Genomic DNA, 19,237 nt, shown 5'->3' with positions numbered 1-19,237 from the left:
GACCTTTCGATTATGAATAAACAGACTTTGGCCATGTAGATTCAAGCCTCGGTAAACAATTCTCAAATTAATTCCACGGCTACATATCATCATTATTGATACTGTCTTACGTTGAATTAAAGTAATTTTGGAATAAATTTCATGTATAGTCTGCAGTCTGGCATCTGAACGTGAATAATGCAAACGGAAGAGCACAAACTATACAAGATACCCCACACGTCATACATAACACAGCTTTTGCAATGCATATTTTGTTCACTACAAAACTCCTCGGGTGTTTTGGTTCGGTAGTGAAAACAAGAAACCCATCTGAACTATATAAGCAAGCCAAGAACCCCGTGGGGAGCAGGGTTAGAATAGGTCCTCAGTACCCCCTTGCTTGTCGTAAAAGGCGACTAAATGGGGCGGTCCTTCGGATGAGACCGTATAAACCGAGGCCCCGTGTCACAGCAGGTGTGGCAAGATAAAGATCCCATCCTGCTCAAAGGCCGTAAGGCAGCTCTTCACCGGCAATGGTGACGTCTCCATATCAGTCAAATATTCTGGAGAGGGACGTTAAATAGTATACAATCAATCAATATAAGCCAAGATTTCAGAGGAACCATTTTCTTGGCTAATCAAAGATTCACTCTTACATGACCCCAAATAGGATGTTGTTAGATGTTTGAGAAGCAGTAGCGGATTCGGAACATCTAATTTTAATTAGATTGTATCTATCTGTGACATCAGTTTGGAATGTCATTGGTTTTACTATTAAGTAAAGTATTACTAAAACAGAATGTCTGTTTTTTTTCTTCTCTGATAACATTGGACAAAGATATGCATATCATCATTTCATTCACTTTTTTCGGTACAATATTAGATGAAAGCATGCTAACCGCTTCTCAGTACTTTCAGTACTTTGATTTTTTTCATCAAATCGTCTGAAATCTGGTTGAACTGCGTCGATCCTTCGTGGTGATTGGACTAATCCATTAAAATTTGGAATAAACCAACAGAGGGGAAACAAATTAGAGAAATCATTTCTTTTGTTTTGCATGTCCATATTCTGATACATACGATTCGTATGTTGTTTTAAAGAATAAGATAAAATTTATTAGACAGAATTTCTGAATCATAAGAAGATGTAGGTTACAATAACAAACTTTATTTAATTCCATGGAAGTTAACACCACCATTCATACAATATAGGACAATCCAAGAAAAGGCGCGCGAAGATCGCTTACTCGTGACATTTAGCGCGAAAAGAGCGATTCACCCCTTTCGTAGAATATAAATGGACTGATCCAGTAGTATAAAAATGCAGAAAAAAGATACACAGATACGTTGAAACGGCAAATCACATGGAATAGTCTGTTTCATGCAAATAGAGTAAACAAAGTAAATACTGCATTATTTTGCATCAGTAAAATCATTGTTTCCCTGAAAAATGTTTCTTTTAAAATGCAGGTAAAATTTTCCAATGTAAATCAGCTTGCGCAAAATCTAGCTCTCTGGGTATGATCTATTAGTTTCGGATCAAGCAATTATGAATCCTTATACAGCCTGACGCCGTGACGTCAGGCAATGACCTTTACTGGAGAGGGGGTTATATAAAGGAGATTCCCATCGAGACATTGCATGTATGAGGTGATGTAAGCTAGTTAAAAGCAATACACACCAATGATCAGAAATTTTTAAACACAAATAGTGGATTTATACTTTATTTTAGTGTACATTCTTGCTTCTGTTTCTGGAATTTGTAAGATTGACTGAATTGACCAATCAGAAATTAGAATATATCTTTGGTTGTGCTTGAATGTAAAACAGCAACAAAAAAACCTTGTCATAGTTTATAACATTCAGATAATGACTCGGGCATTTCCGTCAGCAAAAAAAAAAAAAAAAAAAAAACTCCCAGATTTTGAAATATTATAAATATGAAGTTATCTTTAAAGTGTAAACTAAACAATAAATAAACAGTTATTTCATGCTACAACACGATACAACAAAATTGTTATCGTATGGTCTATCTCTAGTAGTTTTCACAGTTTTCCCAGAATGCAAGGCCATGGCAGCCGAGCATGCGTATTCAAGGAAAATGGACTAACGTAGTTGCTAGCGCTAGCAACAAGCCGTAAAGAAGTAATTTTAAGACAGGCAACCAAGGTGGTAATCCTCAAATTTACAAACCAAAAGTAGATTTTTTAAACATGTTAAAACCGATTACTTTATGAATTTCTCAGAGTTCAAAGGCATCGTAGAAAAAATTGATAATGAGATCAGAATTCCTAATTGAAAAAAAATGTTTGACAAGATGTGAATGAATAAACGTCATATTTTGGAAAAAGTGAGAGAGAGAGAGAGAGAGAGGGGGGGGGGGCAGAATCATAGGGGCTTGTCTTCCGGATTGATAAATGTAAAATAATTTTTCAAAAATTTTTATCTACATTAAATACACTCTAAAAATTGCTTTAATAAAGATTCTGACATGATCAAGCAAGAAAAAACATGTTTTAAAAAAAGTACTACACCTATATACATAAACTCTCAAAGGGACGCAAGCTGACATCTTGGAAAAAATACTATTTTTTTACTATTATTTTACTTTTATCAATCCGGAAGACAAGCCCCATATGGGCAGAATTTGCTTTGTAGAACACCAAAAATGAAATTGGTATACAAATATGCTTATACTTTGAAAATGTTTTTATCATTGAAAGGTTGAATGAAAAAGCTTAGAATTAATGAGATTTAGTACAATATTAAATGAGAAAATTAAACCATAATTTATTGCTTCAGTAACTTCAAAAATTGTGAGCATGTATTCAGGTTTGTTTACTATGTCAGAGTAGATTTGATGTTTTTTGAGAAGATGCACATAAATTATATAAAGCCGTCCTTAAATGTAATAAAATTTTTGGCATCTTAACAAGAAATTTATCTAAAATAAAGTCAGCAAAAAAATTTATAAGATATATTGTTTTTTAATGATAGCTTTTTGAACAATGGACCAGGGAGACCAGTTTAACCTCTCAGATTCAGATAGTGACGCAGAAGAGGTAATAGAATTTGACAACAAGACGTCTGTATGTGAGCGACAGATTGTGGCTGCTATAGATTTTGGCACAATTTATTCCAGCTACGCATATTCATTCAAGTTTGATTGGACTACAATTATTACACAAAGCTGGCATGATAACGAATATTTGATGGATTATAAGACACCAACTTCACTTCTGCTGAAGCCAGACGGTTCCTTCTTTAAGTTTGGGTTTGAGGCAGAAAATGAATATGCTAGACTGTCGGAAGATGATAACCATAAGGACCATTATTTCTTCCGCAGATTTATGCTAATTTTAAAGTCAAAGTTAACAGAGGTAGGAGAAAATAAGTCATTTGTTTCTTTTCTAAAGAGAATATTTATAGTGAACCCTTTTTAGCTCACCTGAGCTGAAGGCTCAAGTGAGCTTTTCTGATCAAAATTTGTCCGTTGTTTGTCGTCGTTGTTGTTGTTGTCGTAAACTTTTCACATTTTCATCTTCTCAAGAACCACTGGGCCAATTTCAACCAAACTTGGTACAAAGTATGATGTATCCTTGGGTAAAGGGGATTCAAATTTGTTCAAATGAAGGGCCAGGCCCTTTTCCAAGGGGAAATAATTATGAATTAGAGAAAAATTAATGGTATTTTTAAAAAAAAAATCTTCTCAAGAACCACTGGGCCAGGAAAGATAAAATTCATATGGAATCATCCTCAGGTAGTGTAGATTCAAGTTTCTTCAAATCATGACCCCCAGGGGGTAGGGTGGGGCCAAAATGGCCAATCAAATTTTTACATAGGAATATATAGAAAAAATCTTTAAAAATCTTCTTCTCAAGAACCACTTGGCAAGAAGATGAAACTCACGTGGAATCATCCTCAGGTAGTGTAGATTCAAGTTTGTTAAAATCATGACTACCGGGGGAAGGGTGGGGCCAAAATGGCCAATCAAAGTTTTACATAGTAATATCACAGGGGCCAGTAACAGGCTAAATTTGAATTTAGGTATTGACTATATATATTTTTGTATATATATAGTCAATACGTAAATTCAAATTTAGCCTGTTACTGGCCCCTGTGAGTAATATAAGGGAAAATCTTTAAAAATCCTTTTCTCAAGTACCACTGGGCCATGATCGAAGATGAAACTCATTTGGGATCATCCTTAGGTAGTGTAGATTCAAATTAGTTCAAATCAAGAACCCAGGAGGTAGGATGGGGCCGAAATGGCCGATCAAAGTTTTACATAGAAATATATATGAAAATTCTTCTTCTCAAGAACCACTGGGCCAGGAAAGATGAAACTCATGTAGAATCATCCTCAGGTAGTGTAGATTCAAATTTGTTCAAATCATGACCCCAGGAGGTAGGATGGGGCCAAAATGGCCGATCAAAGTTTTACATAGTAATATATAGGGAAAATCTTTAAAAATATTCTTCTCAAGAACCACTTGGCCAGGAAAGATGAAACTCATGTGGAATTATTCTCAGGTAGTGTAGATTCAGATGGGTTGGGCCAAAATGGCCAATAAAAGTTTTACAAAGGAATAAATAGGGAAAATCTTTAAAAATCTTCTTCTCAAGTACCACTGGGCCAGGAAAGATGAAACTCATGTGGGATCATCCTCAGGTAGTGTAGATTCAAGTTTGTTCAAATCATGACCCTCTGGGGGGGGGTGTAAAATTCAAGCCCCCCCCCCCAGTTTACTTTCAGTTCTGATCTGATCTGTGTTTTTCCTAGCCAATTGCTCAGGTGAGTGATGTGGCCCCTGGGCCTCTTGTTTCATCTGTGGTAATTTTTTTCTAGCGTAATTTTTTTTTTTTGCATTTAATTAACAGGAATTAATTGTAAATATTTTTTTAGTATCAAATGAATTAATTCAGGAGTTTGGTGCATCAACACATTATAACCAATCAGATATAACTTAATCATTTAGACATGATATCTTTTATGCTGTCAATAAGCATTCTGCAAAGAAAAAAAATCATACATTTTAGCTTTTAAATTTGATAATTTTTGTATATCTTTAATATTATAAAGGAGATAAAAAAAATCTTGAAATGTCCACATACACTCAGCTCTTTTTAAATTACATGTATTAAAAAATTTAATTTAATATATTGATTTTTTAGAGAGTACATAGAAAAACAGTTTGCATTGATGAGACAGGGAAAGAATTCAATGCTCTTCAGATCTTCACCTATTGTATCCAATATCTGAAAGACTGCATGCTGGAAAGAATGAACATACAAGTCACTGGTGAAATCAAAGTGAGTGACATTGATTTTGTCATCACTGTGCCAGCTATATGGGACGACACTGCAAAGATGCTCATGATAGCAGCTGCCCAAATGGTACGTAATTTTTTCAAGATTAATTGAACTTTTGCAAATCAATTTAAATATTAAATGTTTTCATTTTGGGCTAGAGCTGTCATTAATAATCTCAATGTCCACATATATAACAACAACAAAAAGTGTCATAATCAGTACATTGATATTTTTTTAAAAAAAAAATCAGTTTATCAATGAGAGCTCTAAATTGTGTTTCAATAAAATCCTTGGTAACAGTTTTTCATTTTGTTTATTATGACATGTTTCATGTTTGAAATGCATTATGTTTTATTCATAACAGGCAGGTATACAAAAGGAACAGCTGAAGATTGCCTTGGAATCAGAGGCTGCATCTATTTATTGTCAGTACATGCATCTAAAGTGGGACAGAGGCCCAAACAAGGCTGGCTTTAAAGATAAACTAACGACAGGCTTTAAGTACATGGTGATAGATCTTGGAAGTAATTGTTTTTTGTCCCCCGCTTGAAAAGTGGGGGATATTAATTTGGCTCTGTCCATCTTTCTGTCTGTATGTAACGCTTTCGTTTCTACACGATATCTCAAAAACCCTTTGAGCTTTCGAAATGAAATTTTGCATAGCAACTCCCTAAGAACTAAAGAAGAACCCTATTGATTTTGAGGTCAAAAGGTCAAGGTCATAAATTCGCAAATTCTGTCTGTTATAACTTTCGTTTCTGCGCGATATCTCGAGAACCCTTTGAGCTTTTGCAATAAAATTTTACGTTACAACTTCCTGTAGCCTAAGGAAGACCCCTATTGATTATGAAGTCCAAAGGTCAAAGTTCAAGACAGTAAATTAAATTTATACATTCTGTCTGTTTGTAACACTCTCCTTTCCGGCTGATATTTCAAGAAGATTTTGAGCTTTTGCAATGTCATTTTATACTTAAACTCCCTAGGACCTCTCTCACCCCTCTCAAAGTGTCCCGCCCCGTTTGTTTTATTATTAATTGTATTACATGTCGCTATTCTTAGCATAGGGGCATGAGGAGAGTTATTACGTATAAAACAGGTTCTCGGCAGCCTTTATATTTTTATTACATCTATTAGTAATGGTTAATAAAGGTTAACGATGAGGGACCTAATTCATTTCTATAATAGAAAATCTCAAATTTTAATATGAGCTAAAGTGACTTTTTGTGAGTAAAAATCGATGAAAAAAATATATGGTCATCGATATAGATTTTTAATAGGGCGCATTTCAAAAGTAGGCAACAAAAATCAATAATTACTATAGCAAGTAAAGGGAAAATGCGAGTTTGTGGTATAAAAGTGATGAGTAAAAGAATTCTGCAATAGAATTTTTATTCATATTAAGATACAATGTTAACAAGATAATTAAGTAGCAAATGATGCCCAAAAATAAATAGGTCATTGGCCTAGATTTTTAAGGGGTGTGTCAAACTCTGGTGAATGGCTTATTTTGGGGGGAAAGGATGAGCTAGGTGACTTGCAGCCCTGGGTAAATTGACAAAAAATTAAATGTCTAAATTTTACTCAAATTTTGTATATAACTGATCACTGATATGTATACCTTTATAGAATACTATTTATAACAAAAAAGAAAGAAACGAGATTTGAAAGAAACAGATCTTTTATAAAGGCAGGGGTATTATGTTTACATCCAATTCCCATTGCATTTTAACCCCGCCCACTCTTTGAAGCCCTTAAAACATACGGGCGCAGATAGGTACAATTTTCTCCTTTGGCTGGTCACTGTGTTTTCTTGAAATCTACCTACATGTGAAAGGAGAAAATTGTACCTATAACTGCGCCCACATGCCATTTTTTAAAATAACTGTAAAATCTAACTGGCCTTCCCCATTATGAACAGATCGACGGACTAGATTTTCTGACGTAAGAATAAATTCATATGCTAATCGAAACACTAGCGATACATTCTAACTGTCCAATCAGCTAAATGAAATTCATTACGAGTGAGTACCACATAAATACTATGGAAATATGCTTGGAATTTTACTGCTTTCCGATACTTTTTTAATGCATTTGAGTCACAGATTAAACATGGATCTACATATGAACAGCTCCCGAGACCACAGTAAAAATTATATACAGTTACAAACAATTAATAAATATACATTAGTTTAAAGTTTTGTAGCGTGTTTTGTGAGTAATTCGCTAGGCCTACGCGTATTCCCGAGTATCAGTGAATACAAGTTTCATGTGCATTTCTTGTCCTGAAAACCGTAAATGCTGAAAATCCATGCGTATTATTATGTATAAACAGCCTCGACTGACCATTATAAAAGTTTGAAATATAGAGAAAAGGATAACAGGTAAATTTACCTCAACCACGTGTCTGTGATAAAATGTAAACGTAGTAGACCAGCAGGCATGTTTACGAAACTTTCCTAAGATTGTTCATAAGAAATTTCCTAAGATGTATCTTAAAAAATCTTAGGATCATCATAAGATGGTGTTTTTCAAAGCTATCTTAAGTTAGCAGATTGAGCAGTGAAGGATCTTTTTCGTGTCACCATCAACTGCGACACGGGCATTGGTTTAAACGGTCTCATCCGAAGGACCATCCGACCGTTCTCACGTCCCACAGTGGGATTCGAACACGACTGAGACGTAAGGATCAACTCCTTACTCCGCGACTCTCTCAGGTTAAGTGAGATTAAATTTTATTCTATTACTTAACAGCATACATATTCTTACTATGTTTGTTGGCATCTGCGAGAGGCACTGAATGTCATAAGATTTCTAACCATAGGTATTCTTGGAAAGTAGATGCATACAGGCACGTAATTCAACATGGGGGAAGGGAGGTCCAAATACTATTTACACTGTACCATTTAAAACGTTCATTAAAAGATCGCCCCTTCCCCTTTTTGTGTTGTATAATAAAATAAGGATAATGGAATAGTGTGAGTAATTTTGGCACTTAAGGTATTCAATGTATAACGACCATATTTTGTACCTAATAAATGAATGGACCAATATTTTTAATCATGGTAGCAATTAGAAGATATTATCAAATGAAAATGCTCCACCAAAGAAATTTACAAAATTTTGATTATTGTCCAATTAATATCACTTTGAATTTTACATTGAAGTATATGGGCAGTGCATGTTTTTATAAGATATTGTAAAAAGTAATTTGAATTTCAAAGAAATCTCTTGGTGAAAATATGCATAAATTCCCTCTTTATTAAAATATAAAAAGAAATTTTGGGAAATCAAAAATTTTCTTCTTTTCATCAAGGGCGGATAACTCTTCAAAAACTGTAAATGTGCAAAATGACCGTCTCCTTACATGTTATAAGTCTTGTGAATTTGGTTTATTCCACTTTTATCTTTTTCTAGCTGTGTGCTTTTAAGGTAGTTCTATACTCGGCACAAAATGGGCTCAATCTTTAAAAATCTGCTTTTATAAGATAGACATACATCCCAGCAATGGATAGACACAAGAAAAGAGGGCGTTGCAGAAACTCGCGATTATTCCCTATATAATGAGAAGGACATTTAAATACCCTCGTTATGTCTAAATATAGATACAGCTACGTAGAGGACTATGTTTACGGCGGGTATTTCCTTCTTGATACAACAAAACACTTTCGTCATTTTGCACGAAAGAGGTTGGAAGAACAGAAAGCACATTGGCTAAAGCAGCATTTTGATAGATATACTGTAGACATAGTGCAAAAATATTTTTCAGACATAGTGCAAAAATATTTTTCATGAAATAAAACTGCGTCCCATAATCACACTGTTGGTGCTACATCCAAGACATTTCATTTGTTTCAAATCAAATCTTGGCTACTAACTAAGAGACCAAAATTATTCAGAATTGCAATAACTAAAGTATGTAAAAAATAAATTATTTAAACAATACAGTAACTTTATTTTCCAAGACAAAACTACATGTAAATGAAGCATTAGTTTTAAGTCACAGCACATCAAAGATTTTAACAATTTAATCCTGCATTTCTAATATATAGATTGGTTATTACTCAACTAACTTCTTGACATTCCCCCACCTCTCTTTCAGAATATACATAATTTCATTGCACTACCATTACATATGGAACAAGATGTGTTTGTGAAACACTATGCGCCCGGCGGCAACAAAGTTCAAAAAATCTATTTTTAGCATATTGATCACAGTCAAGGTAACAAGGTCATTGATCATGGTGTCATTCGAAAGAACTTAATCAGTGGAGTATGCATACTAAATATGAAGTCCCTATCTCCTATGGTTCAAAAGTTATGGCAAAAAGTGTAAAGAGCTATTTTTAGCATATAGGTCACAGTCAAGGTCACAAGATCATTGACCTTGCCGTCGTTTGAAAGGACTTTATCGGTGGAGTATGCATACCAAATATGAAGTCCCTATCTCCTATGGTTCAAAAGTTATGACAAACAGTGGAAAAAGCTATTTTTAGCATATAGGTCACAGTCAAGGTCACAAGGTCATTGACCATGGTGTCATTTGAAAGAACTTAATCGGTGGAGTATGCATACCAAATATGAAGTCCCTATCTCCTATGGTTCAAAAGTTATGGCAAAAAGTGTAAAAAGCTATTTTTAGCATATAGTTTACAGTCAAGGTCACAAGATCATTGACCTTGATGTCATTTGAAAGGACTCTTTTAGTGGAGTATGCATACCAAATATGAAGTCCCTATCTCCTATGGTTAAAAAGTTATGACAAACAGTGGAAAAAGCTATTTTTAGCATATAGGTCACAGTCAAGGTCACAAGGTCATTGACCTTGATGTCATTTGAAAGGACTTTATTAGTGGAGTATGCATACCAAATATGAAGTCTCTATCTTTTATTGTTCAAAAGTTATGGCCAAGGTTAAAGTTGACAACAGACAGACAGACAAACAGACAAACAGACAGGACAAAAACAATATACGCCCGAAATCTATCGATCCGGGCGCATAAAAACATATGCAAAAATGATCCATACCAGGATTCGAACCCATTCTTTGGTAAAAGTACTAGCAGGAAGCCCACAAGCATATCCAATAGACCATTTCGGACAGGATGATTTAGCCGCGTTATTTAAAGTACACATTTCGCATTTCGTTTGGAGAATAATTTTTATTCAATTTTTGCGTTTGTCAAAAATGTGCCTTTTTGAAACAAAAACCTGATATGGCAGTTTTGAAGGATATTCCTGTCTCTTTGTGTATATATCAAAATTATTTTGTTTCAAGGAGGCACTTTTTCAGAACATTGGGGATTCCCTACCTAAAAACGTAAAATATGATATATTTTGCCGTACGGATAATTTTCACATCATTTAATTGCAAATTGGAAGTTAATACACACTTTCAAAATATTGTTTCTTGTTGTGTTTTATATATTGATGCATTTGAAAAAAATTGATACGAGTTTCTGCAACATAAAAATTCTTTTTTAATCTGCTACACATTTAGGGAAAATAACAAAAGAACTGCAACACCCTCTTTTATGTCAACATGTTCACTTTTCCGCTAAAGCCTATCGGAGTTTATACCCCGAAATGTAAAATACTGAAATTTTACCTATCCTAGATTTTGTTGTATATAAATTAATTTAAGTCTAAATATTCGACTTTAATACCAAAAATAGAGTAGAAACATGTTATTAAACTATAAAATATCATTGTTTTTCATAAATTATTATAAATAGATGCACTTTGTTAGGCTATTGCATCTAAATTTAATGTAAGAAAATATGCTTCCCAGGACAATCTCGGTCATTTAAAAAAAATATGGACTCAAACTTCATAAATTTGCATTATTTTTACTAAATTATATTTAAGAAAAATAAAAAGCTTAAAAAAAATTATATGTTGACGCATTACTTTTCGTGGTATGAGCTCTACACTAAAGGTACCCCCCTATTTTCTTTCTTCCAGAAGTAATGTATTGACACATATTTCTGTAATACTGTTAATGTTTGAGTTTATGCTTGTATAAACAAGCTTGTTCATTATTTAAAACAATAATTATACACACCCAAAACCTATTGTCCCTAAAATTTATCTTATTTTACTCGAAAAATAAAAATAAAACACACTTGTCTTTAAATTGGAGACGATGAAAATGAAAGTAATTCACCGATTCTCAGAAACTGGATGATTTTGTTACAAAAAGTAACAAAGTATGCTGCAAGTGAATCAAGTTTTGTCAAATACTTATTCAAAAGATAATTTTGCATTGGGGTTCGTGGGTAAGCAGGTTGGGGGAGGGGGGTATGTGTTTTATGCAGTTATTATTATTTAAAGTAAATTTTGTAATGTTTGATTAGTAAAATCCATAAATTTTCTAAGTCAAATCGTAGTCATTACTTTTCTTCTGAATTATCACTATAAGCTTCAACTTGGCCGCCGACAATAGTCGCCTCGATAGTTTGATACATGTTCTGATGTAGCTTGTATATGCCATTATGGTCTGTGTTTTCGACGCGGCATATCAAACATGCATCATTCAGAGAAATATCGTTTTATTACCTAATTATTTCTGTCTACCGAAAGTTGTTCCCAGCCTTTTCTTTTTAATTAATTTATCCTTAAACTGTACAATATGTGTTTGTTGACGCGACTGACTTCGAGCAAAATCGTTACCGGATATTTAAAACGCTAAGTAAAAGTCAAACCAATATAGTTAAAAACTCTCATCTCGGAAAAAGGACGCGTGGTTCCGGTTTTACTATTCGTAAATGACATAGTGCGAATATAGACCTACTTTAGGCCCACTCCTCCCCAGCACGAAATAAGATTTCGCACATGCAGACACCTTACATTACTTTTTTTCTTTTAATAAAAATGTACACCTACCTAAAAAATATTATTATTAAGTAGGGGTTATATAATTTTCTGTGTTCTTTTTCGCTTGTAAATTTTTTAGCTCACCTGAGCCGAAGGCTCAAGTGAGCTTTTCTGATCACATTTTGTCCGTTGTCCGTCCGTCTGTCTGTCTGTCCGTCTGTCCAGCTGTCTGTCCGTCTGTAAACTTTTCACATTTTCGACTTCTTCTCAAGAACCATTAGGCCAATTTTGACCAAACTTGGTACAGAGCATCCTTGGGTGAAGGAGAATTTAAATTGTTAAAATGAAGGGACATATCCCCTCGCAAGGGGAGATAATCAAGAAAAGGCAAAAATAGGGTTGGGTCATTAAAAATATCTTCTTCTCAAGAACAACTGGGCCAGTAAAGCTGAAACTTATGTGGAGGCATCTTGGGGTAGTGTAGGTTGTAAATTGTTCAAATCATGACCCCAGGAGATTGGGCGGGGCCACAATGGCAAATCAAAGTCTTACATATAAATATATAGGAAAAATCTTGAAAAATCTTCTTCTCAAGAACTACTGGGCCAGAAAAGGTGAAACTAATGTGGAAGCATCCTGGGGTAGTGTAGATTCTAAATTGTTCAAATCATGACCCCCGGGGGAAGGGCGGGGCCACAATGGGGTATCAAAGTTTTACATAGAAATATAAAGGAAAAATCTTTGAAAATCTTCTTCTCAAGAACCACTGGGCCAGAAAAGCTGAAACTTATGTGGAAGCATCCTGGTGTAGTGTAGATTCTAAATTGTTCAAATAATGACCCCCGGGGGAAGGACGGGGCCACAATGGGGAATCAAAGTTTTATATAGAAATATATAGGAAAAATCTTTGAAAATCTTCTTCTCAAGAACCACTGGGCCAGAAAAAGTGAAGCTTATGTGGAAGCATTCTTGGTAGTGTAAATTCTAAATTGTAGGAATCATGACCCCCGGGGGAAGGGCGGGGCCATTATAGGGGAATCAAAGTTTTACACAAAATATATAGGGAAAATCTTTGAAAATCTTCTTCTCAGGAACCAATGGTCCAAAAAAGCTAAAACATATGTGCCAATGGAAGGATCATGGGGTAGTGTAGATTTCAAAATGTCTAAATTATGATTTATCAGTGGGGTAGGGTGGGGATGCATTATGTTTAGCAAGGGGGAAATCTGGTAAAGAACGAAATGGTCAAAGCTTCTCAGGTGAGCCATGTGGCCCATGGGCCTCTAGTTAATTTATGCATTTAGCCATACCTTGAATATAGAGATGAACAGTTTGTCAGCGCAACTCCTCATAAACCACTGCACAAAATTTTGTCAAACTTTGCAGGTATTTAGGAAACAATGTGTAGATGTGCATATATCCAAGAAATTCCGATTCAATTATTATTCCGGGAATTTCTGCACTTTTCTACTAAGGCATTTGGCCATACCTTGAATATGTAGATAAACAGATTGTCAGCGCAACTCCTCATAAACCGCTGCACAGAATTTCGTCAAATTTTTCAGGTATTTAAAACACAATGTGCAGATATGCGTATTACTAGGAAATTTCGATTCCATTATTTTTTCCGGGAATTTCCGCACTTTATACCTAAGGCATTTGGCCATACTTTGAATATAGAAATGAACAGTTTGTCAGCGCAACTCCTCATAAACCGCTCCACAGATTTCGTCAAACTTTGCGGATATTTAGGACACAATATGTGGATGTGCATATTACCAGGAAATTCTGATTACTTTATCTTTTCCGGGAATTTCCGGACTAAAAATTTTGGTTTTGGCCATACCTTTTATATAAAGATAACTAGTTTGTCAGCGCAACTACAATCCACAGAATTTTGTCAAACTCTGCAGATATATAGGACACAATGTATAGATGTGCATATTACCAGGAAATTACTATTTCTTTATTTTTCTTAGAAATTCCACACTTTTCAAATTAGATTTTTGGCCATACCTTGAATATACAGAAGAACATTTTGTCAGCGCAACCCTTCATAAACTGCTGCACATACTTTCTTCAGACTTTGGAGATATTTAGGACACAATGTATAGATGTGCATTTTACCAGGAAATTTCGATTCCGTTATTTTTCTGGGAATTTTGGCACTTTACAACTTAGATATTTGGGGATATCTTGAATATAGTGGTGAGCAGTTTGTCAGCGCAACGCCTTATAAACCGCTGCACAGAATTTAATCAAACTTTGCAGATATTTAGGACACAATTTGTAGTTGTGCATGTTAGCGGGAAATTCTGATTCTTTCATTTTTTCCGGGATTTTCAGCACTTTGTGTTTTGTGGGAGCGTGGGGTATGTGAGCTTGTTCACTTTTTCTTTCATTGATTATGTTCATAAACAAGGAGTATATGCTGACTTCAAGGCACTGAATATTTTCATAAGTAATGACGTCATATGTACGAAATGACGTCACAAACATGACGTAAATTTCATTTTTTTATGAATTCTACAGAAAAATGTACATATTTCGTCGATATTTTGAGCAAAAGTCACCGAGCGCTTGTGTGTTCAGGCTCAATTTTTTTTTTATATACAGTGTATTGTGTATAATGATAATATCAATGAAATATGTAAATATTGTTCCTAAACAAACTTGCTCTCTATAAATTTTAATGCTAAAATTGTTGAAATTTTGTCCTCTTTCTGAAAAAGGATTATAAAATCGGACTAGTTTGTAACGTCATAAAAACAAAAATTGTGAATAAACTGCCTTGAAACAATAATATGTTCTGTTAATTTATATTTTTCATACAATTTATTGAATGCAGCACATTTCAGGAAGTTTTCAAAATTTGACTTTTCTGGGAGCAAATATATGCAATATATCGCATATAGCTCTTTATCATATACATGTACCTCCAAATAACTAGTAAAATATAGCAACATAAAACTTTAGAGATCAAATGTAAAATACTTATTCATAAAACAAAACATAACAAGCAAATTCAAGGAATTGTGGTCCCCCGCTTTCGGTGTCATTGTGGGTGAGATGTCATTTTTTATGATGTATAAATTGTGTGTAATATGAACACCCTATCATATGTCATTTATTTAGAAATCATCACTGAACTCAAGGTCAATGTCAAAGGGTTAAAGTTCTTGGTATCCAATGTAAAGTTTTCTCATAAGGATTGCATATTTGAAGTATGAAATTCCTAGTCCTTACCATTCAAAAGTTATAGTCAGGATTTAAGTTTTTTATTAGTACACAAATGTCCAAGGTCAAGGTCAAAAGGTCAAGGTTGTTGGTATCAAATGAAAAGTATTGCCAAAAAGAATGCATATGTGAAATATGAAAGTCCCAGTATCTACTGTTCCAAAGTTGTGACCAAGGTAAAAGTTTTTGAAAAGTAGGTCAAACTCCAAGGTCATGGTCAAAGGATCAAAGTTCTTGGTATTTAATAAAAGGTCTTCTCACAAGGAATACATATGTGAAGCATAAAAGCCCTAGCCTCTACCATTCAAAAGTTTTGATAAAGGTTAAAGATTTTTCATAAGTACACAAATCTCCAATGTCAAGGTCAAAAGGTCAAAATTGTTGATATCCAATGAAAGGTATTGCCACAAAGAATACATATGTAAAATGTGAAAGTCTAAGTATCCAACGTTCAAAAGTTGTAACCAATGTTATAGTTTTTAAGAAGTAGGTCAAACTCCAAGGTCAAAGGATAAAAGTTCTTGGTATTTAATGAAAAGTCTTTTTACAAGGATTACGTATGTGACTGAAGTATGAAATCCCTAGCCCCTACCATTCAAAAGTTTTGGTCAAAGTTAAAGTTTTTTTCATAAGTACATAAGTCTCTAAGGTCAAGGTCGAAAGGTCAAAGTTTTTGGTATCCAATAAAGGTCTTGCTACAAACAATATATATATGAAATATAAAAGTCCTAGTTCCTACCATTCAAAAGTTATGACCAAAGTAAAAGTTTGGAATTTTTGTGTAAAACTGGGTCAAACTCCAAGGTCAAGGTCAAAAGGTCAAATTTAGTGGTACCCAAAGAAAGGTCTTGTCACAAGGAATACACATGTGAGATATGAAAGTCATAGCTCCACTAAATCAAAAGTTATGGGCAAGGTTAAAGTTTTTGTGACGGACGGACAGACTGACAGACAGACAGACGGAGAGACGGACAGATGGACAGACGAATGAGATTTAATGTCCCCTCGCTTTCGCGAAAGCGGGGGACAATAACAAGGGACTTTTTGACGCGCAAAAAATAACGTCATGTTTCTGCATACTACGTCATCAGTTTTAGAGAGTGGTGAACCACAGTGTGGTGATCTGGAAAGTCGGATCACGGCGTCAGATGAGAGCGTAAAATCAACAGTAAAATAGTGATACAAATTAGTTACATAAAAAACATTTAAATATATTTAGGTTAGAACACGTAAAGATAGAAAGTTGTAATTTTTAACTCTCTTTGACATGTCCAAGGTATTGCAAGATATTAAAGTTCCAATTAACGTTCAACCGTATACTTGGAATATTTATACATGTACATTTGTATTGTTAAACTAACGGTGACCAAAAGTATGAATAGTAAATAAGACTCAAATCATTGAATGAATTTATTTTTCAGAATATCTATATTTATAATTTCTTTTTATTTCTGAATTTTAAGATAATACTGCCGATATCTCTGTTTACGAGAGGGCACCAGACGGAGGCTTGAAGCAGGTCATTGTGCCAAGTGAAATAAGCTGGGGTGAAACCAATGTGGACGACGCATTCCTTCAATTCTTCTGTGATCTCATTGGAAAAGAAAGCATGGACACATTCAAGGAAGAATGCATGGAAGATTACTTAGATTTATTTAAAAATTTTGGTTTTCTTAAAAGATCAGTACCTTCAGCAACATCTGACAGTATTAAGATCAGAATTCCGGCTCCACTTTCTGAAATTCTTGATGACAAGGAGGTAATGGCCAAAGCTATTGAATCATCAAAATACAAGGACATTATTCCTTTTAAAAAGCGAGCTGATATATTCAAATTCCCATATTCTGAGCTTGAAAACTTCTTCAAGGAAACATGTGATAACATTAAAAGTCATCTGGATGGTTTGTTGAAAAAACCTGAGTTGGCTGATGTTGAAACTGTCCTGTTGGTTGGTGGCTTCTCCGAATGCTACATCATCCAAGAAATGATCAAGAAAGAGATGAAAGACAAACATTTAATATTACCACAGGATCCAGGTCTAGCAGTACTGAAAGGTGCTGTGTACTTTGGTCATGTACCTAATGCATTTACCACTCATATTTCAAATTATTCCTATGGGGTCCAAAACTGGCCAGACTTTGATCCGTCAAAGCATCCGGAGGAGAAAAAGATAAGAGTCGGAAACCAAGACAGATGTCGTGATGTCTTCATGAAGTTTGTCACAAAGGGAGACAAAATCAAACCAGGTCATCGAACATATTATATCTTAAAGGTCATCAAGCCAGACGAAGATATCATTCAATGCAGCATTTACCTGTCTCGTAAACCAGATCCCAAATTCATAGATGAAAAGGGGGTGTCTTGTGTTGGATCGCTGCAGATTAAACTACCCAAAGTTGATAAAGGCACTTCCATCGATATTGAGGAGAAAATCTTCATTAAGGACACAGAAGTTGAAGTAATTGTTACCGAACTGCATAAATTTAGGGAATTCAAAGCAACTTTTGACCTTCTTTCTCCTGATATATTGAAAGAAGAGTAAGCAATCAAATCATGTGATGTTAAAAAAATGAAGAAAAGTAACATGTGATCTTGCAATAAATTCAGAAGAACTTTTTGTTTTAGATAGAAAGTGTAAAATTAACTTAGGATTTTTTTTTTGCTTTTTGTGAAACAGTTAGTTGAAAACAAAAGTTTATTAGAGTAACTTATAAATACAAAGAGTTATTTAACTTAAGTATTCTTGTGTTACTAACATATTGTAAAATTATATTATATGTATCAGTGAAAAACGGCATTTTTAAAAACAGCTTGTAGAAACAAAATTGCATTTTTGATAACATATAGTGCATATTAGAATAGAAAATAGGAAAAAGGTGACTCGAACCCAGATTTAAAAAGAAAAAAAAATGAAAAAGGGGGGGGGTCCTTACCCCAAGTGCCTATGCTTGATATAAGTCGTTCCTTGAACTGTGAAATTAATTGTTTGGTTTTGTGTGGGTCAGAGGTGTTCCTCTTATGACGGATAATTCCCCCCTTAATAAATCCTCTGAAGGTAGCATTGGGATGTGCACTGCTGCGATGCAGATACATAAATGTTTCTGTAGGTTTGATGAAAGTTTCAAAGTCTAAGACTCCGGACTGTTTGAATCTCTGTCCTTTGTAGACTTTTGTGTTCAGAAACACAGTCTCGTTTAACCCCTTCTCTACCGCATCGGTCAATATGACCGATAGCGCGTTAAAGGTACTTGGACACAGATTTGAAGTTGATATTTTTTCTATAATATTACGACTTATATATTTTAATAGCATTTCACACAAAAATTAATTAAAAATTTTATTTCGTTTAAAAGTTATTAAATTTTTAATTTTTTTGGCGCGTTTGATTGACTTATCTTTGCACTTTCACAAATTTTAACTTTATTCTTAATCCTTAGTAGAAAATTGACATTCTTGTTGTTTGTTAATGAAAAATATTACATTTGTAATACTATAATCCAGAAAATTCAGAGTAGACATGTTCGAAAGCAAAACAAACACACAATATATTGTCAGTCCGTGTAGTCGTTGTGAGCAGACTTTGGCGTTTAAACGCACCCGGTGAAGCAAAACACCAAACAATAACAAAGCTTTCCCGCTGTTTACAAAAACTGTGTACATAACACGAGTGTGCTCGATATGCTAAACTCTGTACACAACGGAATGACAATACTTGTGAAGGAGTTTTGCTTTCTAACATTTTTACCCTAAATAAATTTATTTTCCGGATTTAAGTTTCAATGTTTCTCATGAATACACAACAAGATTGCCACCTTTCTTAAGGATTAAGAATAAAGTTAAAAATTGTGAAAGTGAAAGGATGTGTCAATCAAACCCGCCAAAAATTTAAAGTTTT

General features: G+C 34.3%; 1 protein-coding gene across 1 annotated transcript; it reads left to right on the top strand.

Annotated features, from left to right (window-relative positions):
• Nucleotides 1–2,980: 2,980 nt before the first annotated feature.
• LOC134276482 (heat shock 70 kDa protein 12A-like) lies at nucleotides 2,981–17,959 on the top strand. Its single transcript, XM_062758734.1, has 4 exons — nucleotides 2,981–3,359; nucleotides 5,155–5,376; nucleotides 5,657–5,816; nucleotides 16,806–17,959. The coding sequence occupies exons 1-4, from the start codon at nucleotides 2,988–2,990 to the stop codon at nucleotides 17,882–17,884; spliced, it is 1,833 nt and encodes a 610-aa protein (XP_062614718.1). The 5' UTR covers nucleotides 2,981–2,987; the 3' UTR covers nucleotides 17,885–17,959.
• Nucleotides 17,960–19,237: the final 1,278 nt, after the last annotated feature.

The sequence above is a fragment of the Saccostrea cucullata genome, unplaced genomic scaffold, assembly GCF_032062105.1.
Source record: "Saccostrea cucullata isolate Sc308-1 unplaced genomic scaffold, CSIRO_AGI_Scuc_v1 ctg580, whole genome shotgun sequence".
NCBI classification, from domain to species: domain Eukaryota; kingdom Metazoa; phylum Mollusca; class Bivalvia; order Ostreida; family Ostreidae; genus Saccostrea; species Saccostrea cuccullata.
The sequence above is the reverse complement of the archived record's forward strand: the minus strand, read 5'-3'. Positions and strand labels throughout refer to the sequence as shown.